Source organism: Larus michahellis, chromosome 2, assembly GCF_964199755.1.
Source record: "Larus michahellis chromosome 2, bLarMic1.1, whole genome shotgun sequence".
Classification (NCBI taxonomy): Eukaryota; Metazoa; Chordata; class Aves; order Charadriiformes; family Laridae; genus Larus; species Larus michahellis.
The window spans coordinates 168,626,542-168,643,963 of NC_133897.1; the positions used below are offsets into that span (position 1 = coordinate 168,626,542).

Genomic DNA, 17,422 nt, shown 5'->3' on the forward strand with positions numbered 1-17,422 from the left:
GGCTTGATTTAGGATCAGCCCATCCCCAAAACCCTGTCCCCATCCCTGTCCCCAGCGTCATACGTCCCAGCAACGCACTGGTGAGCATAGAGCCAGCGTGGCATCAGCTCCATCCCTGCTCGCCCAGGGACCCATGGCTGTCAGCTCCCCATGGAGGTGACCCCGTGCTGGGTGCAGTAGTCCCCCAGGACTGAAGGGACCAGAAAGAGCCAAACCTGCCATTGTGCTGCCCACATTTATTCGGTCCCAGCTCTGCAGAGGTAGCACGTGGCGTGGACACGGGTCCACACCATCTCCCACCCCCAGCCAGGGTCTTCCAGGGGTGTCGGGGTCCCTGAAGGGCTTTGGTCTGGTCCCCATCGCCCCTCCTGCCCCACGGGGGATGGAGGGGGCTGTTCCCCAGCCAGGCTGCTAGTCCTCGGCCACATCGCATGCCCGGTTGGTGGCCGCCTCCACGGCGTTCATGACGGTGGCTCGCAAAGCACCCTTCTCCAGCTGGTGCAGCGCGTGGATGGTGGTGCCCCCGGGCGTGCAGACGTCTCCTCGCAGCTTCGCTGGGTGCTCCCCCGTCTCCAGCATCATCTTCGCTGCACCCTACGGGGAACCCGGGGTGAGTCAAGACTGAAGGCGACCTCCCAAACCTCCCCTCTCTTTGCAGCATCCTCCCATCGCCCACACCCCCTGGTAGGGCACAAGGCGCCGAAGCATCCGTCCCATCACCATGCCCTTCGCTATCTCCTGGTGGCCTCATCTTTGGTTTCAAGAGGGGAAGCTGAGGCAGGAGGCCATTCGACACGTCCTCCCTCGCTCTGCCACCCTGCTGAGCGCCGCAGAGCCCAACAGCAGTGACGGGGTGCCCAAGCCGGATGGGAATTGGGGGGCAGGAGGGACAGGAGCGATGCTGGGTATCCCCGAGCGATGACGCCGACTCACCAGCAGCGTCTGCGCTGCGATCCTGCTGGCCAAGCCGCCCGGCATGCCCATCTTCACCGCTCCCTCTGCCAAAGCTTCGGCAAACAGGTAGACCTGGGGGAGAAGAACATCGGGGATGAGCGTGGTGAAAGGGGAGACCCCAAACCCCAACCCCTTGCAGGTGGGATTTCTGCCGGCATCCCGTGTCCCACCGGTGAACGGGTGCCCGTGGGTGCTTACGTAGGCCACCCCGCTGCCGCTGAGGCCGGTGTGGATGTTGATGTAGGATTCGGGGACCTCCTCGCAGAGCCCACAGGAGGACAGCAGGCTCTTCAGCAGGGTGGCTTCCCCGTCACCGGCACCGCTGCCCCGGGCAAAGACCATCGCCCCTGCCTGCACCACACACGGCAGGTTGGGCATGAGCCGCAGCACCTTGGTCCCGGCAGGGAGAAGCTGGGGAGACATAGGGATGGGAGAAGGGTGCCAGCTCCAGGGAGTACCCAAGGGTGCCCTGAGACACCGGTGGGTATCGCCCATTGGGGCTGGCAGAGAAGTGTGGTCCATGGGGAAGGACCTGGGGATGCAACCCAGGGGGAGACAGAGCCACAGCGGCGTGTCCTTCTCCATGGGCCTGGGTGCAAATGGGAGGAGAAGGAGAAGGAGAAGGAGAAGGAGAAGGAGAAGGAGAAGGAGAAGGAGAAGGAGAAGGAGAAGGAGAAGGAGAAGGAGAAGGAGAAGGAGAAGGAGAAGGAGAAGGAGAAGGAGAAGGAGAAGAAGGAGCCTCACCCGCTGCAATGTCTGGAGGGTGACACCGGCTGCCAGCGAGACAACGATGTGGTGGGGTCCCACGGCAGGACGGATCTCCTGCAGGACGCCTGGCAGGATGTGGGGTTTGGTGGCCAGGAAGACCAGGGTGCTCTCCTGCAGCACCTCCAGGTTGCAGTGCGTGGTCCGGCAGCCCGACTCCTGCCCACGGGCAGGGAGAGGTGTCACTGTCACCGCCCCCCCCATCCCTAGCCACCCCCAGGGGCAAGGCACATTCATGTGCGGGGACACGGCTTGGGGACCCGCTCTGGCCACAAAGCCGCCAAGGATTTCACCCAGACTTGGGAATGATGAGCCAAAGCCCTGCGTGGGGGAAAAGGGTGCCCCAAAATCATGGCGAGGAGCACCCCAACATGCCTCCCACCTCCATGGCCACCAAGCGGGGTGGCTTGTCACCCCATGTCCCCACTTACCCTCCAGGCATCCAGGTTTTTGTCCGAGGGAGCGCTGGCCAGGATGCTGCTGGCTGGCACCTTTCCTTGAGGAACATGGGGACCAGGGTGAATGGCCGGGGTGGCCCCAGGGCAGTGGGGACACCCCAGCGCAGCCCGGGCACCCTGATCTCAGCTGGGATGTAGTCCCCTCCTCCAACCTTAGCCCCATCACCCTGGGGGACATGGAGCAAAGGGGGACAGGGATGGATCCTGCCAGTCCGGCTGGCACAGGCACCCCATGGCGACAGCTGTGGGCAGCCAGTAGAGCCACGGTGCAGTGACAAGGGAGGTGATCCCAAACCCAGGGACCATCTCCCGGCACATGGGCAGGGCTGTCCCCACACTGCGCTACGGGACAGGGACAACCAAGGACACCTGGGGAGGAGGGACAGGGCTGTGCCCCCACTATCTGTGGGGCAGGGACCTCGGCGAGGGGGACGGGAACAGGGCTGTCCCCATGTCCTCACCCTGCTCTATGGGGTAGGGACAGCATGGAGGGCAGGGACCCGGGGGAGGGGGACAGGACAGGGCTGTCCCAATGTCCCTGCACTGCTCTATGGGACAGGGACCCCACAGAAGGGCAGGGACTCCGGGGAGGGGACAGGACAGGACTGTCCCCATGTAATCTATGGGGCAAGGATCCAATGGAGGGCAGGGATGCTGGGGAGGGGAGCGGGATGGGGCTCTCCCGATGTCCCTGTGCCGCTCTATGGGACAGGGACATCATGGAGGGCAAGCCCCCCCAAGGAGGGGGGCAGGATCGGGCTGTCCCCACGTCCCTGTGGCACTCTATAGGGCAGGGACCCCACAGAGGGGGACAGGACAGGGTCGTGCCCGTGTCCCTGCCCTGCTCTATGGCACAGGGACATCATGGAGGGCAGGGACGCCGAGGAAGGGGACAGGACGGGGCTGTCCCCATGTCCTCACACCGATCCATGGGGCAAGGACCCCATGGAAGGCAGGGATGCCAGGGAGGGGTGTGGGATGGGGTCGTCCCCATGTCCCCACATTGATGTATGGGGCAGGGACTCAGGGGAGGGCAGGAACAACGAGGAGGGGGGCAGGACAGGACTGTCCCCATGTCTTTATGCCACTCTAAGGGGCAGGGACCCCATGGAGGCGGACAGGACAGGGCTGTTCCCACGTCCCCACACCGATATGGGGCAAGGGCCCCATGGAGGGCAGGGACCCCGAGGAGGAGGGCAGGCCGGGGCTGTCCCCATGTCCCCACACTGATGTATGGGGCAGGGACTCAGGAGGGGGCAGGGACCCCAGGGGCGGGGGGGGACAGGACAGAGTTGTCCCCGTGTCCCTGCACTGCCCTATGGGACAGGGACTCCATGGAGGGCAGGGACCCCGAGGAAGGGGAGCAGGCCGGGGCTGTCCCCATGTCCCCACGTCCCCACACCGAACTATGGGGCAGGGCCCTCCGGACCGAATCCCCCCCCGCCCCTACCTGCCCGCAGCAACCCCCGGGCCAGGCCGCCCGCCATCCGCCCGGCGCCCACGAAGCCCACCCGCAGCTCCGCCGCCTCCATCCCTTCCGGGCCACGCCCCCTTTCAGGCCACGCCCCCTTGCCTCGTCCCCCAAACCCCATTGGCCCGCCCTCTACCCGCCCCGCGGCTCCCATTGGCGGCGCCGGGTTATAAGGGGCGGGGCCTGGGAGGGGGGCGGGTTTCTGCGCTAGTGCTGGAGGCGGCGGTGGGCAGCGACGCTCCGGTCCAGGCGTGGGGTAACTCTCTCCCCCGCCCCGGGGAAAGGGTTGGGGGGGACATGGGACAACACGGTCTCCAGCCCTCCCCATTGTCCCGGGGCTGTGGCCAAGGCCTCTAACACCCCTGGGTGTACTGGGGGGGGTAGGGGTGTGCCATGAATGGGGTGGGGGTCCCCCAAACCTGTTCCTGGTCTGGTCCCCCTTCCTTCCCTTCCCCTATGGGGGAAGGGGGGGGGGGGGGCACATGACACGGTCCCCCCGTGTCTGTTGCCAAGGCCTCTGACACCCCTGGGTGTATTGGTGGGGGTGTCCCCCCTCGATGGGAGGGTGCCCCAAACCTGTTTCTGGACCCCTTCCTTCCCTTCCCCTGTGGGGGGATGAGGTGGGGGTGGGAACACAACGTGGTCTCCGTCCCTCCCTGGGGCTACAGCTAAGGCCTCTGGTACCGCTGGGTGTATTGGCGGGGGTGTCCCCTCAATGGGGAGGTGCCCCCAAACCTGTTCTTGGTCTTGGAGGGGGGGAGGGGGCTGTTCTCGACCTCAGGGTGCTCCCTGCACCCCTTTCTCCCCGCAGGATACCCCCACCATCATCATGGTGTCCTGGAGCTGCTGGGCTCTGCTGCTCCTCTGCGCCATTGCAAGATTTTTTGGGTGGCTGGGACTTGGCACCCCCCTGGAGGAGGTGGAGACCCCCCCAGAGGTGAGCACACCCCCCTCAGGAGGTGGGCATCCCCCCACATGTCCCCTTCGAGGTGACCAGGGGTGACAAGTGGTTCCAGGCTCACTGGGAGATGTCATCCCCAGACTCCTGTCACCATTAGGTGTGGTGGTGGCGTTCCCCCCGAGGATGGGAAATGGGGGTTCCCCCGAGGATGGGAAATGGGGGTTCCCCAGAGCCCCCACCCTGGAGACCCACTTTTCCAGGCATGGGGTGCTCCATGTGGGATGGTTTTTGGGGTGAACACTCACACCTTTGTCCTGAATTTCCCACCCAAAACCATGGGGAGCACCCATGGGTGCTGACGCCAGCGCTGCCACCAGGTTGTGGTGCGGCTCCGCTCGTCCTGCACTGACCCGAGCGAGGAGGAGGTGGCCAAGCTGGGAGTGGACGTGTTTGACTGCCAGGCCAACGCCAAGGGTCGCTGGACAAACCCCAGCACCCCGGATGCGGTAAGGACACCCCAAATCCTGTTTTCCCCTGTTCCACCCCAAATCTTATAGTAATCCAACGTGATTCATAGAATGGTTTCGGTTGGAAGGGACCTTAAAGAGCATCTAGTTCCAACCCACCTGCCCTGGGCAGGGACATCTTCAACTAGACCAGGTTGCTCCAAGCCCCGTCCAACCTGGCCTTGAACCCCTCCAGGGATGGGGCAGCCACAGCTTCTCTGGGCAACCTGGGCCAGGGGCTCACCAGCTTCATCATGGAGAATTTCTGCCTTATTTTTAATCTCAATCTCCCCTCTTTTGGTTTAAAACCCTTCCCCCTCGTCCCGTGGCTCCCCTCCCTGCTCCAGAGTCCCTCCCTGGCTTTCCTGGAGCCCCTTGAGGGCCTGGAAGGGGCTGGAAGGTCTCCGCGGAGCCTTCTCTTCTCCAGGCTGAACCCCCCCAGCTCTCTCAGCCTGTCCTCCCAGCAGAGGGGCTCCAGCCCTCCCGGCATCTCCGGGGCCTCCACTGGTCATGCTCCAACAGCTCTGTGTCCTATTCCCCCCCAAAAATCCCATACTTTGTAGCCGCAGAGCCTGAGCTGCACCCAACCACCTCTGCTCAGTCTCATCCACATCTTGAGGTAAACCCATCCCTGTTTAGTCCATTTCCCCCATGGCAAATGGGGGTTTCCCCTCCTGATCCCCTTCACACCCCCAGCCTTGCTCCCTCCCAAGGCTTTTCCAAAGTCTCCTTCCCCACCACTGTGGGATGGAGATTAAACACTGGGGGCTCATTTTGGGGTGCCGAGGGGGTGCTAATGGGGGGAGAGCCAGCATCCACCTGGTACATGGTGGTGGGCATCACCATAGAGTGATGGTCTGTTGGGGCCTGTGGGGCCACCACCCCAATGTTCACCCCAGGAGGGGCAGGAGGAGCTGCAGGAGCAGCCGGGCAAGTTCTTGCAGCCAAGACTGGAGACCCTCATCACCAGCAGGGAGCACCAGGTGGCCCAGCTCATGGAGGACATTGCCCAGCGGATGGGTAAGAGCCCCCGGATGGGATGCTGCTATGTCCCTGTGTCTCACCTTGGGGACCGACCCAACCTCTTGTCCCTCCTTACAGGGAACGTGAGCAGCCATGGGACCATGGGGCTCCAGGAAGGGCACCGGGTTGTCCTGTCCGATCTCCACCACACACAGGAAAGAGCTCGGGACATCTATTCCCAACTAGGTGAGAAGGTGGCAAACTCTGTTCCCAGCTCTTTTTATATCAGGACACCCCTGGGTGCAGCTTCCCCGGCTCATCCTGACACCGTATCCATCTCGTCCATATGCAGAGCATGACGTGGCCCTTCTCCTGGCCCAGCAGTGCCGGATGGAGGAGGTGATGGAAAAACTGCGTCAGGTCAACAGGAGCCTGGGATTGATGCTGGTGGCCGTGGAGGGTGCACAGAGCCGGCTGGAGAACCAACTGGAGCACCTTCATGCCACCCTTGACCCAGCCGGTGAGCTGGGAATGGGTGCTGGAGGGCAGATGGGTGCTGGTGGGTGCCACCACTGGGCTCTTTCTCCCTGTCCTGCAGGTCAGAGCCCAAGTGCCATCTCCACCTGCATCCTTCATGGCTCCTACCTTCTGCTGCTGGTTGCACTACTGGTGCCCATGCCGCCCCGTGCCATCCTCCTCCTCCTTGCCTTCAGCATCCTTGGCGAGCTCCTCGGCATCCCAGCACTCTCCACTCTCCTGGCCCTTGCTGTGGCAGGTGAGGACAGGTGTTGGGGGGACCTGGTTGGGGACACGCTCCCCTGGGGGTGCTACGGGGGTGGGCTGGGGGTGCTCTGCCCTCTCCCACCATCTTGCTTCCCCATAGGGCAGTTGCTGGTGATGGCTGCCCGCCGTGGTGCTGGGGGACCCTGGCTGGTTCCTCTGCAGGAGGAACCCCGTCACCAGCTCACCTCCACCCCGGAAAGGTAGGAGATGGTTAGGGGATAAGAGCATGGCACCCTTGGGAGCTGTTAGGACCCATCCTGGGCACCCATCCTGGATGTCCCATCCTGCAGAGGTCCCCGGGGTGGGCTGCTGGTCTCCAGGAGGGGGCAGGAAGCACCTTGGTGGCTTGCCAGCAGCTTTTGGGCACCTCATCCCAGCTCCTCCTCTTCTGCTCAGAGGTGGGTGTGGAGAGGGGGCTGCCGTCATAATGGTGATGTAGAAGCCACCAAGGTGATGAGGCTCTGGTGGTTCTTCTCACGTAGGGAGTGCAAAATGGAGCTGTTGCAGGAGGAGATGGACAGGTTGGAGATGAGCTGCCTGCAAGGTGAGAGCTGGCCAGGCAGGGGGGATGTGGGAGAGATGACCATGAGGTGGGAGGTGTGGTGGCTGTAGGACAGGGGTCTGAAGCCCCAGCATGTCCCCATCCTGTGCTGGGGATGTGGGTGTTACCCCAGAGTGTCCCCAAGCTATGGTAGGGCATGGGCACCACCACAGGGTGTTCCCCACCCTCCACCTGGGGACAGCAGCGCTGGGAGCATGTCACCACCACCACCATGTTCCTGCAGAGCCCTCGTGCCTGGAGCAGCCCCCAGTGATGGCAGGGGACACCCCTCGCTTAGCAGGGAGGATGTCATCCATCCCTGGCGGCTGGAGGACAAAGCTGAGCTCGTGTGGGGTAAGCCTGAGCTTAGGTAGGTGCTGGGTGGGGTGTCCCCAGGCTGGGCCAGGCCTTGCTCCTGGGGGCCAGCTGGGTCCCTCTAAAGGTCAGAGCCTCTAGGGTTGGGGTGTCCTCAGCGTGACTGTGCTTCTGGGTGCTGGACACCCTCTTGGGAAGAGGGGCTGGTCCCGCAGAGCTTGTGGGGACATTACACCCAAGGAGGACTCTTGGGCGGAAGGGATGCCCTCCAAGGATGGGTGGCCGAGGCACCCATCCTGTATGACCAACATGTCCCCACGGGACAAGGGACATGTCCTGTAGGACAGCAGGGTCACCAGGGATGGAGGATGCCCTGTCTAAATCCCTTCTTCCCCAATCAGGCAATGCTGGAGCCTGCCATGGGCACTGGGAAGCACTGGGAGCCCAAACCTTGCACCCCAAGCCAGTCTCTGGCCAGTGACATGTAAGTGCCAACCAGAACAGGACACTCCTTCTCCAGGGACACCTCAGGGCTGGTGCCACCTCAGGGGGCAGCCAGTGATCTGACAGTGTTGGGGACAGGCTTCTTGGGGTGCTGATGGGGGTCTCTCCTCCATAGGTCCTCGTTGTCCCCACGGCTCCCATGCCAGGGCCTCACCAGGGCTGGGCAGCGATGCCGGAAGAAAGCCATCCTCGGGCAGGACTTCTGCCACGTCCACACCACCGGTTGAGCCTCGAGCAGCGGCTTGCCCATGGACTCGTCCCCCCATATCTGACCCTCTACCTCCTCCCAGAGGGGTTTTAAAACTCTTTTTTGGCTCTTCCAGATGCTGGTGGAGAACGTGTTGTGGTGCTCAGGACCCTCTGGGTGCTATTTGACGTGGGTAGGGGACTGTGCTGTGGGGCAGACGCTCCTCATCCCACCGGTTTTACGCTCTTTGTGTATAATTTAATAAATGCCATATTTACAGCTAGAGCCTTCCCCATTCTAGTCCCCCACCCTGCTCCATCCTGATGCTGGGACTTTGTTGGGGTCTTCGGGACCATCCCAATATGCCAAAAGCAGCAGCAGCAAATGTCCGGCTGCCATTCCTGCGCCAGAGGAACCCTGATTACCTTCCCTTTATTATAGCCTAATTACAGGTAATTAGCAGTGTAGCCCGTTACAGCTTTTCGCACGTGGCCAAGGGGGTGGTGGTGGCTCCAGTTGGTGGCTACCAGCTGGTCTGGTGTCCCAGCACCTTTGGGGTGTCCCAACCTTCCTTTCCCCCTGCCCTGGGCGTCCCGTGCCCATTCCCAGCAACAGGCAGGAATGTGGGGGCTGCTCACTGGGCTCTGGCCCACTTTTACTTTGGAAATCTCACCGTCACTCCCCGAGCCCCGTCCTCTGCCCCAGCAAAGGACAACCCTGAGATGAAGAGGATGATGCCGGTCCCGCTGCCGCATTGTCCCGTCACTTCCTGGCGTTGGTGTAGTTGGCACTGAACCAGGCACAGGTCTCCTTCACGGCTGGGGAGGGAGAAGATGGGATGGGTTTTGGGATTGGGAATATGGTCTGTTTATAGAATTGTAGAATAGTTTCATGGAATGGTTTGGGTTGGAAGGGACCTTAAAGATCATCTTGTTCCAACGCCCCTGCCCTGGGCAGGGACACCTCCCACTAGACCAGGTTGCTCAAAGCCCCATCCAACCTGGTCTTAAACACCTCCAGGGATGGGGCATCCACAGCTTCTCTGGGCAACCTGGGCCAGAAGCTCACCACCCTCAGAGTGAAAAACTTCTTCCTAATATCTCATCTAAATCTACCCTCTTCCAGATGGAAGCCATGACCCCTCATCCTATCCCTACATGCCCTTGTAAAAAGTCCCTCTCCAGCTTTCTCGTAGGCACCTTTCAGATACTGGAAAGCTGCTATAAGGGGTCCCTAGAGCTTTCTCTTCTCCAGGCTGAACAAACCCAACTCTCTCAGCCTGTCCTCACAGCAGAGGGGCTCCAACCCTCTGATCATCTTTGTGGCCTCCTCTGGACCCGCTCCAACAGCTCCATGTCCTTCTTGTGTTGAGGACTCCAAAGCTGGTCACAGTACTCCAGGAGGGGTCTCAGCAGAGCAGAGGGGCAGAATCCCCTCCCTCAACGTGTTGGCCATGCTTCTTTTGATGCAGCCCAGCATACAGTTGGTCCTCTGGGCTGTGAGTGCGCATTACCAGCTCGTGTTGGAGCTTCTCATCAACCAGTTTGGGTTGGAAGGGACCTTTAAAGGTCATCTAGTCCAACCTCTCCTACAATAAGCAGGGACATCTTCAACTAGATCAGGTTGCTCAGAGCCCCGTCCAACCTGACCTGGAATGTTTCCAGGGATGGGGCATCTCCCACCTCTCTGAGCAACCTGTGCCAGGGTCTCACCACCCTCAGCGTAAAACCTTTTTTCCTTAGATCTAGTCTGAATCTTCCCTCTCTTAGTTTAAGGCCATCACCCCTTGTTCTATCACCACAGGCCCTGCTAAAATGGCTGTCCCCATCTTTCTTATGAGCCCCCTTTAGGTCCTGAAAGGATGGACCACCCTGATGCCACCAAGGCTAATAGCAGTGGGTAGGACCTCTGTGTTCTGTGGAGTCCTCCATCTCACCTTGCTTGAAAGGTGTGAACTGGAAGCTGGGCAGGTAGCGCCGTAGCTTGGCGTTACTGGCCGTCTTCTTGAACTGCCCGTCCGCTTTGGTGGTGTCAAACTGGGGCGAGAGGGATTAAGGAAAACCAAAGAGGGGAAAACCAGGTCTTGCTCTGCCCCACCATGTCCTGCGTGGGGCAGCTGGAGGGATGCTCTGGACCACAGCATCTCCCCTGGAGCCCTATGGTTGCTGGTGGAAATGCTGCAGCAGCAAGTGGCGGGCCAGCCTGCAGAGAAGGATACAACAAGCTCTCCCCTGAAGTCCATGGCCTCCACGATCGCCTCTGCTGCCTCCCTGATGGAGACTTCATCTTCTTCTCCCACTGCGGAGAAGGACATGATCAGGGTTGTTCCCCCATCCCCTTGAAAAGGGGCTGGTGGAGGAGTTGGCGGGGGGGGGCGGGGAGGGGCAGCAGGGGCTTACCTGACAAAATGATGGGTTCCACCTCATCGTATTCCCGCAAGACCCAAAGGAAGAGCCGGGCCAGGTCCTGCGGAGGGGCAGATGGCTCTTGGGGGGTGGCTGCTGTCCCCCAGCCCTCCCAGTGAGAGGGAACCCAACCCTGAGGATGGCCAACGCTGCCCAGGACAACCCAGGTGGGCTCAGACCCTGCTGAGGTCCAGGCACCGGCACCCCCAGCCCCATACCCTGCCCTCCCCAAGCCGCGGGAGGCAAGTGCCCCCCAAGGCCATGCGTACCAGGGAGTAGATGAACTGTCTCCTGGGCTTGCCCGTGCCCCAGACGGTCAGAGCGGAGCCAGTCTCTACAGGAGAAAGGAAAGCATGTCCATGAGTATCAGAGCCACCTCCACCCACCCCAGCTGCAGATCAGCTCATGGAGCAGGCAGGGGGTGAAAAAAAACACCAACCAGCCCTTCCCCAAAAGATCCATAAGAATTCTGCCATGCTCACGTTTGGCCAGGTAGACCTTGTGGATGAGCCCTGGCAGGACGTGGCCATCCTCGATGTTGAAGTTGTCGTGCGGCCCAAAGACGTTGGTGGGGATGACGGCAGTGAAGCGGCAGCCGTGCTGCTCAAAGTAGCCCCTGGGTGAGATCCGGGGAGGTGGGTTATCAACCAGCCGCGGTCACCCACCCACCCAGCACAGAGCTGTCCCCAGAAGACCCCAGCCAGCAGCATCTCCATCTGCTGAGCCCAGGTGTCTCCTCAGCTCCGTTTAATTCCTGGGGGCCCCAGAAGATTCCCCTTGCCCTGATAACCGGGGGGTGCTCGCAAGGACTCTCCTGTATCCCCCCCATCACACCTATTCTGGATGTCGATCATCCTCTTGGCGTAGGAGTAGCCAAAGTTGGAGCTATGTGGTGGCCCGTTGTGAATCTAGGGGCAAGGGAGCAGAGAGTTAAGCAGAGTGAGGACCCCCCCCCAGGGTTGGGCATGGGGCTGGAGATGCTCACCATGCTCTCATCGATGGGGTACGTCGTCTTGTCGGGGAAGATGCAGGTGGAGAGGCAGGAGACCACCTTCTGCACCCCCGTCTCGTAGGCCGTGTGCAGGACATTGTCGTTGATATGAACGTTTCTCCTCTGGTGATGGAGAGGTTTCTCAGATCTGTGGGGTGGGGACCCCTCCCCCAAAACCCTGCACCCTGTGGGTAATAACTCCAGAAACCAGAGGAGCTCTGGTTTGGCCCCAGGAGCAGAGCAAGCCACATCCCCATGTCACAGCTCGGGGAGGGCAGATGGTTGCAGCATCCACAGGGATCCTGATATCACCCGTTCCCCAGGTGCTCACCCAAAAATCCAGGTTGTAGCGGATGTTTTTGAAGAGGCCCCCGACCATGGCGGCCAGGTGGATGACATGGGTGGGCTTGTGCTGCTCGAACAGGGCTTTGGTCTCGGCGGCATTCCTGGGATGGGAAATTTTGGGGTTCAGCGGCATCGAGGGAGCAGATCGGGGCGGGGGGGGCGGTTCCAAGCCAAAAAAACCCCCCCGTGGTCAACTCACGTCAAGTTGGCGTCTCTGGAGGACACGAAGATCCACTTCTCGTCTGGCCGCCCCTCTCCATCGGCCACCACCTTCTCGATGGCTCTCCCCACCAAGCCGCTGCCACCCGTCACCAGGATGCGCTTGGCCACAGGCCCCGTCGCCTCCATCATGGCCAAAACCCTGCCGGGAGTTGTGGGGGTGGTGATATAAGCTGGGGGTCACCTCGGGGTGCACCCTGCTATGATCACCAAGCTCCCCCCTACCCTGCCACGGGTGCCCACAAGCATCAGCCACACGCCAGCCCCGTGGGACCATTTTTTTGGGGGGCTTTTACCCATTTCTGCCAGCAAAAGCGAAAAGGAAAGCAGAAGCGGCGTGTCTGGCAGTGACGTGGCTGGGCCAGGGCAGCAGAAACTCGTCAGCTGTAGTTGCTAATTAATGAAACTGGCCTGTGGGCTCCCCATGCGCAGGCGGCACCTGGGCTGGGGCCGGATCCTGCCACGCGGCACAGAAAAGGAGGCTCAACCTGCACCCCAGGCTGCCCTCGAGTCCCTGGGCTGCACCCCAAATTCCCCCCTGCACCCCACATCTGCACCCCACATCTTCCCCTGCACCCAGGTCTGCACCCCAGATCTCCTCCTGCACCCCAGATCCCACATCTGCACCCCAAATCTCCCCCTGCACCCTAAACCCCAGGTCTGCACCCCAGGTCTCCTCTGCACCCCAAATTCCATGTCTTCACCCAGGTCTGCACCCCAAACCCCAGGTCTGCACCCCACACCTCCCCTGCACCCTGAGGCCTTGGTCTGTACCCCAAATCTCCCCCTGCATCCCATCTCTGCACCCCCGAGCTCCTCCTGCACCCCGAGTCCCAGCTGGGCACCCTAAATTTCCCATGTCTGCACCCCAGCTCTGCACCCCAGCTCTCCTCCTGCACTGCAAAACCCATGTCTGCACCCCACATCTCCCCTGCACCCCAAATCCCATGTCCTCACCCAGGTCTGCACCCCAAACATCCCTCTGCACCCCAAGTCTGTACCCCAGATCTCCACCAGCACCCCAAACCCCGGGTCAGCACCCCACACCTCCCCTGAACCCCAAGTCCCTGGTCTGTACCCCAAATCTCCTCCTGCACCCCAGCTCTGCACCCCCGATCTCCTCCTGCACCCCGAGTCCCCAGGTCTGCACCCAGGTCTGCACCCCACTCCTGCCCTGCACCTCAAATCCCACGTCTGCACCCCAAATCTCCCCCTGCACCCCAAACTCTAGGTGTGCACCCCAAATCCTGGGTCTACACCCAGGTCTGCACCCCACATCTCCCCTCCACCCCAAGTCCCAGCCGGGCACCCTGCATTTCCCACATCTGCACCCCATATCTCCTCCTGCACCCCAAATCCTAAATCTGCACCCAGGCCTGACCCCCACACCTCCCCTGCACCCCGAGTCCCAGCTGGGCACCCTAAATTTCCCACATCTGCACCCCAGCTCCGCACTCCAGATCTCCCCCTGAACCCCAAACCCCAGGTCTGCACTCATGTTTCCCCCCACCCCAAATTCCATGTCCTCACCCAGGTCTGCACCCCAAATATCCCTCTGCACCCCCAGGTCCGTACCCCAGATCTCCTCCTGCACCCTGAACCCGGGGTCTGCACCCCAAATCCCACAACCTCACCAAGGCCTGCACCCCACACCTCCCCTGCACCCCAAATCCCAGGTCTGTACCCAGGTCTGCACCCCAAACACCGGATCTGCACCCAGGTCTGCACCCCACACCTCTCCTGCACCCCAAATGTTCCCCTGCACCCCAGCTCTGCGCCCCAGATCTCCTCCTGCACCCCAAGTCCCACATCTGTGCCCCTACCTGCACCCCAGACCCCGGGTCGGCACCCCATGCCCCCCCCCCGCACCCCAAATCCCACATCTGCACCCCAAAGCTCCCCCTGCACCCCAAATCCCACATCTGCACCCAGGTCTGCACCCCAAATCTCCCCCTACACTCCAGTTCTGCACCCCACGCCTCCTCCTGCACCCCAAATCCCATGTCTGTACCCCAGCTCTGCACCCCAAATCTCCTCTAAACCCCAGGTCTGCACCCCACATCTCCTCCTGCGCCCCAAATCCCACGTCCCCACCCAGACCTGCACCCCAAACCCCGGGTCGGCACCCCACGCCTCCCCCGCACCCCCAAATCCCACGTCTGCACCCCAAACCTCCCCCCGCACCCCAAGCTCTGCACCCCACATCTCCTCCTGCGCCCCGAACCCCACCTCCGCACCCAGGCCTGACCCCCCCATCTGCCCCCCAGATCCCAGCTCTGCACCCCAAATCTCCCCCACACCCCCCGGCCCCCCCTCCCGCCACGTCCGCCTTAGTCCACCCCGGAGCCTCTCACCGCGCCCCCCCCCTCATCCCGCCCCCCCCCCCCCGGGCTCTCCCCTCCCCACTGTGCCCCACTTTGGGGACCCCCTCCCCACTCTGCTCCCCCCAGCCACCCCCGTTGCGGGGGCGGGGGTGGGGGCGCCCCCGCAAACGCTCCCCTATGTGGCGGGGGGGGGGGGTCCCGTCTCACCCCTCACCGGGGCTCGGCTGGGCTCGGCTCCGATCGGCTCCGTTCGTCAGGGCTCGGCTGGGCTCGGCTCCGATCGGCTCCGTTCGTCAGGGCTCAGCTGGACTCGGCTCCGATCGGCTCGGTTCGGCCCGGCTGGGCTCGGCTGGACTCGGCTCGGCTCGGCGAGGCTCGGCTGGATTCGGCTCCGATCGGCTCGGTTCGGCTCAGCAGGGCTCGGCTGGATTCGGCTAGATTCGGCCTGGTCCGGCTCGGTTCAGCTCGGCTCGGCCCGGCCCCGCTTCCGGCCTCTCCGCCGCCATCTTGGGGGGCAGCCGCTCGGCTCCTCGGGAAATGGAGTCCGCGTCCCGGGGTTTACCGGCACTGGGAGCTGCCACAGCACCGTGTGGACACCGGCACCATCGCCCGTGGTGGGGGGCCGGGGCGAGGCCGGGCGCTTGCACACCTCCACACAGCGGTGCGGGGGAAGGGGGTGCAGGTTGCCTCCCCTCCTCCCAGACAAAAAGGGCTGGTCAAAAGGGATTTTGTGGAGAAAAGGCTTCGTCATCATTAAACGCACTTAAACCCAGATTAAAAATGAGCAGGGGTTTCCAAGACATCCCCCTTCTCCCAGCTGTCTTTTCCTTCGGGACTTTCTGAGGCAAAGGCTTGTGCTGCTCTAAATTCAAACGGTGAAGAGTGGGATAAGGGAGACCCATACAGGAATTCCTGCTTTTCCCCCCCAAAAGAGATACAGCCCCCACGTCGAAGAAGTAGTAGGACATCATGGCTTTTCCACTCCTTTTCTCCCTCCTCCTTTCTTCTGGGCGAGACCTGGAAGAGGAATGTGCCCGTTTGCTTTGGGAAAGTCTGAGGAAAAGCTGAATCCTTGGGGATCCCTTTCCTGAGGGAATGGGTCAGTTTTCTCCCCCCAGCATGACAAAAGGCGTCACCTTGTGCTTGTGTGACCAGCCGTGTCCCATGGCCCCCCTCCCAGCTGGGTGAGTCCCAGCATCTCCTCATCCCTCCCGGGGCTTTCCCATCTCCAAAATCCCTCTCCCACCAGTGACTCCAGTCCTGGTGCTATTCCCTCCCCCTCCACAATGCAGGATGCCCTGTGTTACGGTTTGGGAAACCCACAATGATTTATTGTCATTTAGACAATTATTCTATCACTCGACGACCCCTCCCCACCCGGGAAGGGGAATCGGGGAAAAACAAGGCAACCCCAGGGTTGAAATATAAACAGATTTAATAGGATAAGACTAAATAATTAACATCAATGACACTAAAGAGCCAATATTGATCCCAATACCAGTATAAAATATACAGGGATTATACTCGGCCAGTTCTACCAGTAGGAAGCTGTGCGCTCCCACAGCAAATGCCGGACACTGCGGCTTCGGGAGGAAGGGAAGGGCTCAGGGCTCCGGCACCGGGGCAAGGAGTTCTCAGGATCACAGCCATCAAGGGAGAGAGAGAGAAACTCCTCAGCAAACTTCCTAATTTCTATTGAATGTGTCATTCGTGGTGTGAAATAATCCTGGTGGCAGCTTGGGTGAAGTGCCTGGGTCTCGCCGCTCCTCATCCCTGCACCTGGTGAGCTCAAAAACACCGAGACCTTGAAACTCGTACACCAGAGCTGGCGATAAAGTAAATATTTTCACAAATTCAGACACTGGAGTCTTCTAAAAGTGCGGTTTTCCCAAGCATTAGAAGAAAAATTATTTCTGTGACACTCAAACCAGGACACAAGGTTTGTCAAGAAGAAAGGTCATGTTGATGTTTCCCGCATGTCCCACTCCACCTGCACCGGCTTGAGGCAGGGGGATGAATCACAACCACCCTACATCCAGCTGCATCCACTCTTCCAGCTCACTGCATGGTAAAATGGTACAATAGAATGGTTTGGATTCAAAAGGACCTTTCATAGGACCATCTAGTCCAACCAGGGACATCTTCAACTAGATCCGGTTGCTCAAAGCCCTGTCCAACCTGGCCTTGAAGACTTCCAATGATGGGGCATCCATCAGATGAACTAGGGAAATGCGAAAGGCCAAGGAAGATATTCCAGGTGGTGGTGGGAGGATAAGAGCTCCCTGCTGCATCCCGCAAGCTTTGGAGAATAATTAAGGGTAACCCCTGTTTCAGCCAAGGAATCACTGGGAGACAGCGGCGCAGCCAGAGCTGCTGTGGCAGCAGCTGAATAACCACAGTGCTGGATTTAAATATGGTAATTCTGGAGGTAATTACCAAAGCAATGTTAGGGCATGAGGGAAGATCACAGGGGAGAGGTGTAAACTTGCAGTGACCGCATGGGATAGAGCAGGACTCTCTTCTTAATGAAATATCACCCAGGCTTCTGATATTATCTAGCAAGATCTTGTGAGTTCAGGATGAAAGCCTGGAGGAGAACCATTAGCTCAACAGGGCAGGTCTCCTGCATGACACCAACCAGAGGACAGCCCAGGACCTTGCAGCAGGCAGGATAAAGCTTGGGTGGCTTGGGCAGATCCCATCGCCGTCGGAGAACCACTGCTTCATCTGACGCGTTGTTTCCATAATGAAGCTTCCTTGTGGGTGACCTCTTTCTCTCGAACTGGCTCG

At 60.9% G+C, this 17,422-nt stretch overlaps 3 protein-coding genes across 15 annotated transcripts; 1 reads left to right on the forward strand and 2 right to left on the reverse strand.

Annotated features, from left to right (window-relative positions):
* Positions 1 to 221: 221 nt before the first annotated feature.
* On the reverse strand, positions 222 to 3,747 carry PYCR3 (pyrroline-5-carboxylate reductase 3). 2 transcript variants are annotated; one of them, XM_074578012.1, is made up of 6 exons: positions 3,628 to 3,747; positions 2,151 to 2,215; positions 1,699 to 1,878; positions 1,153 to 1,365; positions 934 to 1,026; positions 222 to 594 (listed from the first exon to the last, which is right to left on the reverse strand). In XM_074578012.1, exons 1-6 carry the CDS (start codon positions 3,707 to 3,709, stop codon positions 412 to 414), a joined length of 816 nt encoding a protein of 271 aa, XP_074434113.1. In that variant the 5' UTR covers positions 3,710 to 3,747; the 3' UTR covers positions 222 to 411. The 2 variants fall into 2 exon arrangements, with proteins under 2 accessions (XP_074434113.1, XP_074434114.1); XM_074578013.1 differs by having other exon boundaries at positions 1,153 to 1,305; positions 3,628 to 3,724.
* A 94-nt stretch (positions 3,748 to 3,841) lies between these two features.
* Positions 3,842 to 8,627, forward strand: LOC141739873 (protein brambleberry-like). 6 transcript variants are annotated; one of them, XM_074578017.1, is made up of 13 exons: positions 3,845 to 3,904; positions 4,460 to 4,585; positions 4,927 to 5,055; positions 5,955 to 6,075; positions 6,157 to 6,264; positions 6,371 to 6,538; positions 6,617 to 6,793; positions 6,902 to 7,001; positions 7,092 to 7,199; positions 7,284 to 7,345; positions 7,587 to 7,696; positions 8,059 to 8,141; positions 8,277 to 8,627. In XM_074578017.1, exons 2-13 carry the CDS (start codon positions 4,478 to 4,480, stop codon positions 8,386 to 8,388), a joined length of 1,386 nt encoding a protein of 461 aa, XP_074434118.1. In that variant the 5' UTR covers positions 3,845 to 3,904; positions 4,460 to 4,477; the 3' UTR covers positions 8,389 to 8,627. The 6 variants fall into 6 exon arrangements, with proteins under 6 accessions (XP_074434119.1, XP_074434118.1, XP_074434117.1 ...); XM_074578016.1 differs by having other exon boundaries at positions 6,371 to 6,793; XM_074578019.1 differs by lacking the exon at positions 7,092 to 7,199.
* GFUS (GDP-L-fucose synthase) lies at positions 8,581 to 15,343 on the reverse strand. Of its 7 annotated transcripts, none has more exons than XM_074578023.1 (11): positions 14,847 to 15,302; positions 12,289 to 12,450; positions 12,076 to 12,190; positions 11,739 to 11,867; positions 11,588 to 11,661; positions 11,236 to 11,369; positions 11,023 to 11,087; positions 10,748 to 10,814; positions 10,567 to 10,646; positions 10,285 to 10,384; positions 8,581 to 9,166 (listed from the first exon to the last, which is right to left on the reverse strand). In XM_074578023.1, the coding sequence occupies exons 2-11, from the start codon at positions 12,438 to 12,440 to the stop codon at positions 9,111 to 9,113; spliced, it is 972 nt and encodes a 323-aa protein (XP_074434124.1). In that variant the 5' UTR covers positions 12,441 to 12,450; positions 14,847 to 15,302; the 3' UTR covers positions 8,581 to 9,110. The 7 variants fall into 7 exon arrangements, 4 of the variants coding, with proteins under 4 accessions (XP_074434124.1, XP_074434123.1, XP_074434122.1 ...); XR_012585820.1 differs by having other exon boundaries at positions 8,589 to 9,166; positions 10,748 to 10,902; positions 14,840 to 15,336; XR_012585821.1 differs by having other exon boundaries at positions 8,589 to 9,166; positions 10,748 to 10,902; positions 14,847 to 15,164.
* Positions 15,344 to 17,422: the final 2,079 nt, after the last annotated feature.

Coding starts and splice junctions, on each gene's coding strand:
- PYCR3 (XM_074578012.1), bottom strand. CDS start 3,709: ATGGAGGCGGCGGAGCTGCGGGTGGGCTTCGTGGGCGCCGGGCGGATG. Junction 2,216..3,627: donor CCGGGGGTTGCTGCGGGCAG/GTAGGGGCGGGG, acceptor ATGTTCCTCAAG/GAAAGGTGCCAGCCAGCAGC. Junction 1,027..1,152: donor GCGGCAGCGGGGTGGCCTAC/GTAAGCACCCAC, acceptor CTTCTCCCCCAG/GTCTACCTGTTTGCCGAAGC.
- LOC141739873 (XM_074578014.1), top strand. CDS start 4,364: ATGGGGAGGTGCCCCCAAACCTGTTCTTGGTCTTGGAGGGGGGGAGGG. Junction 4,586..4,926: donor AGGTGGAGACCCCCCCAGAG/GTGAGCACACCC, acceptor CGCTGCCACCAG/GTTGTGGTGCGGCTCCGCTC. Junction 6,794..6,901: donor CCTGGCCCTTGCTGTGGCAG/GTGAGGACAGGT, acceptor GCTTCCCCATAG/GGCAGTTGCTGGTGATGGCT.
- GFUS (XM_074578023.1), bottom strand. CDS start 12,440: ATGATGGAGGCGACGGGGCCTGTGGCCAAGCGCATCCTGGTGACGGGT. Junction 11,868..12,075: donor GCTACAACCTGGATTTTTGG/GTGAGCACCTGG, acceptor CTCCATCACCAG/AGGAGAAACGTTCATATCAA. Junction 10,385..10,566: donor ACTTCAGGGGAGAGCTTGTT/GTATCCTTCTCT, acceptor CTCTCGCCCCAG/TTTGACACCACCAAAGCGGA.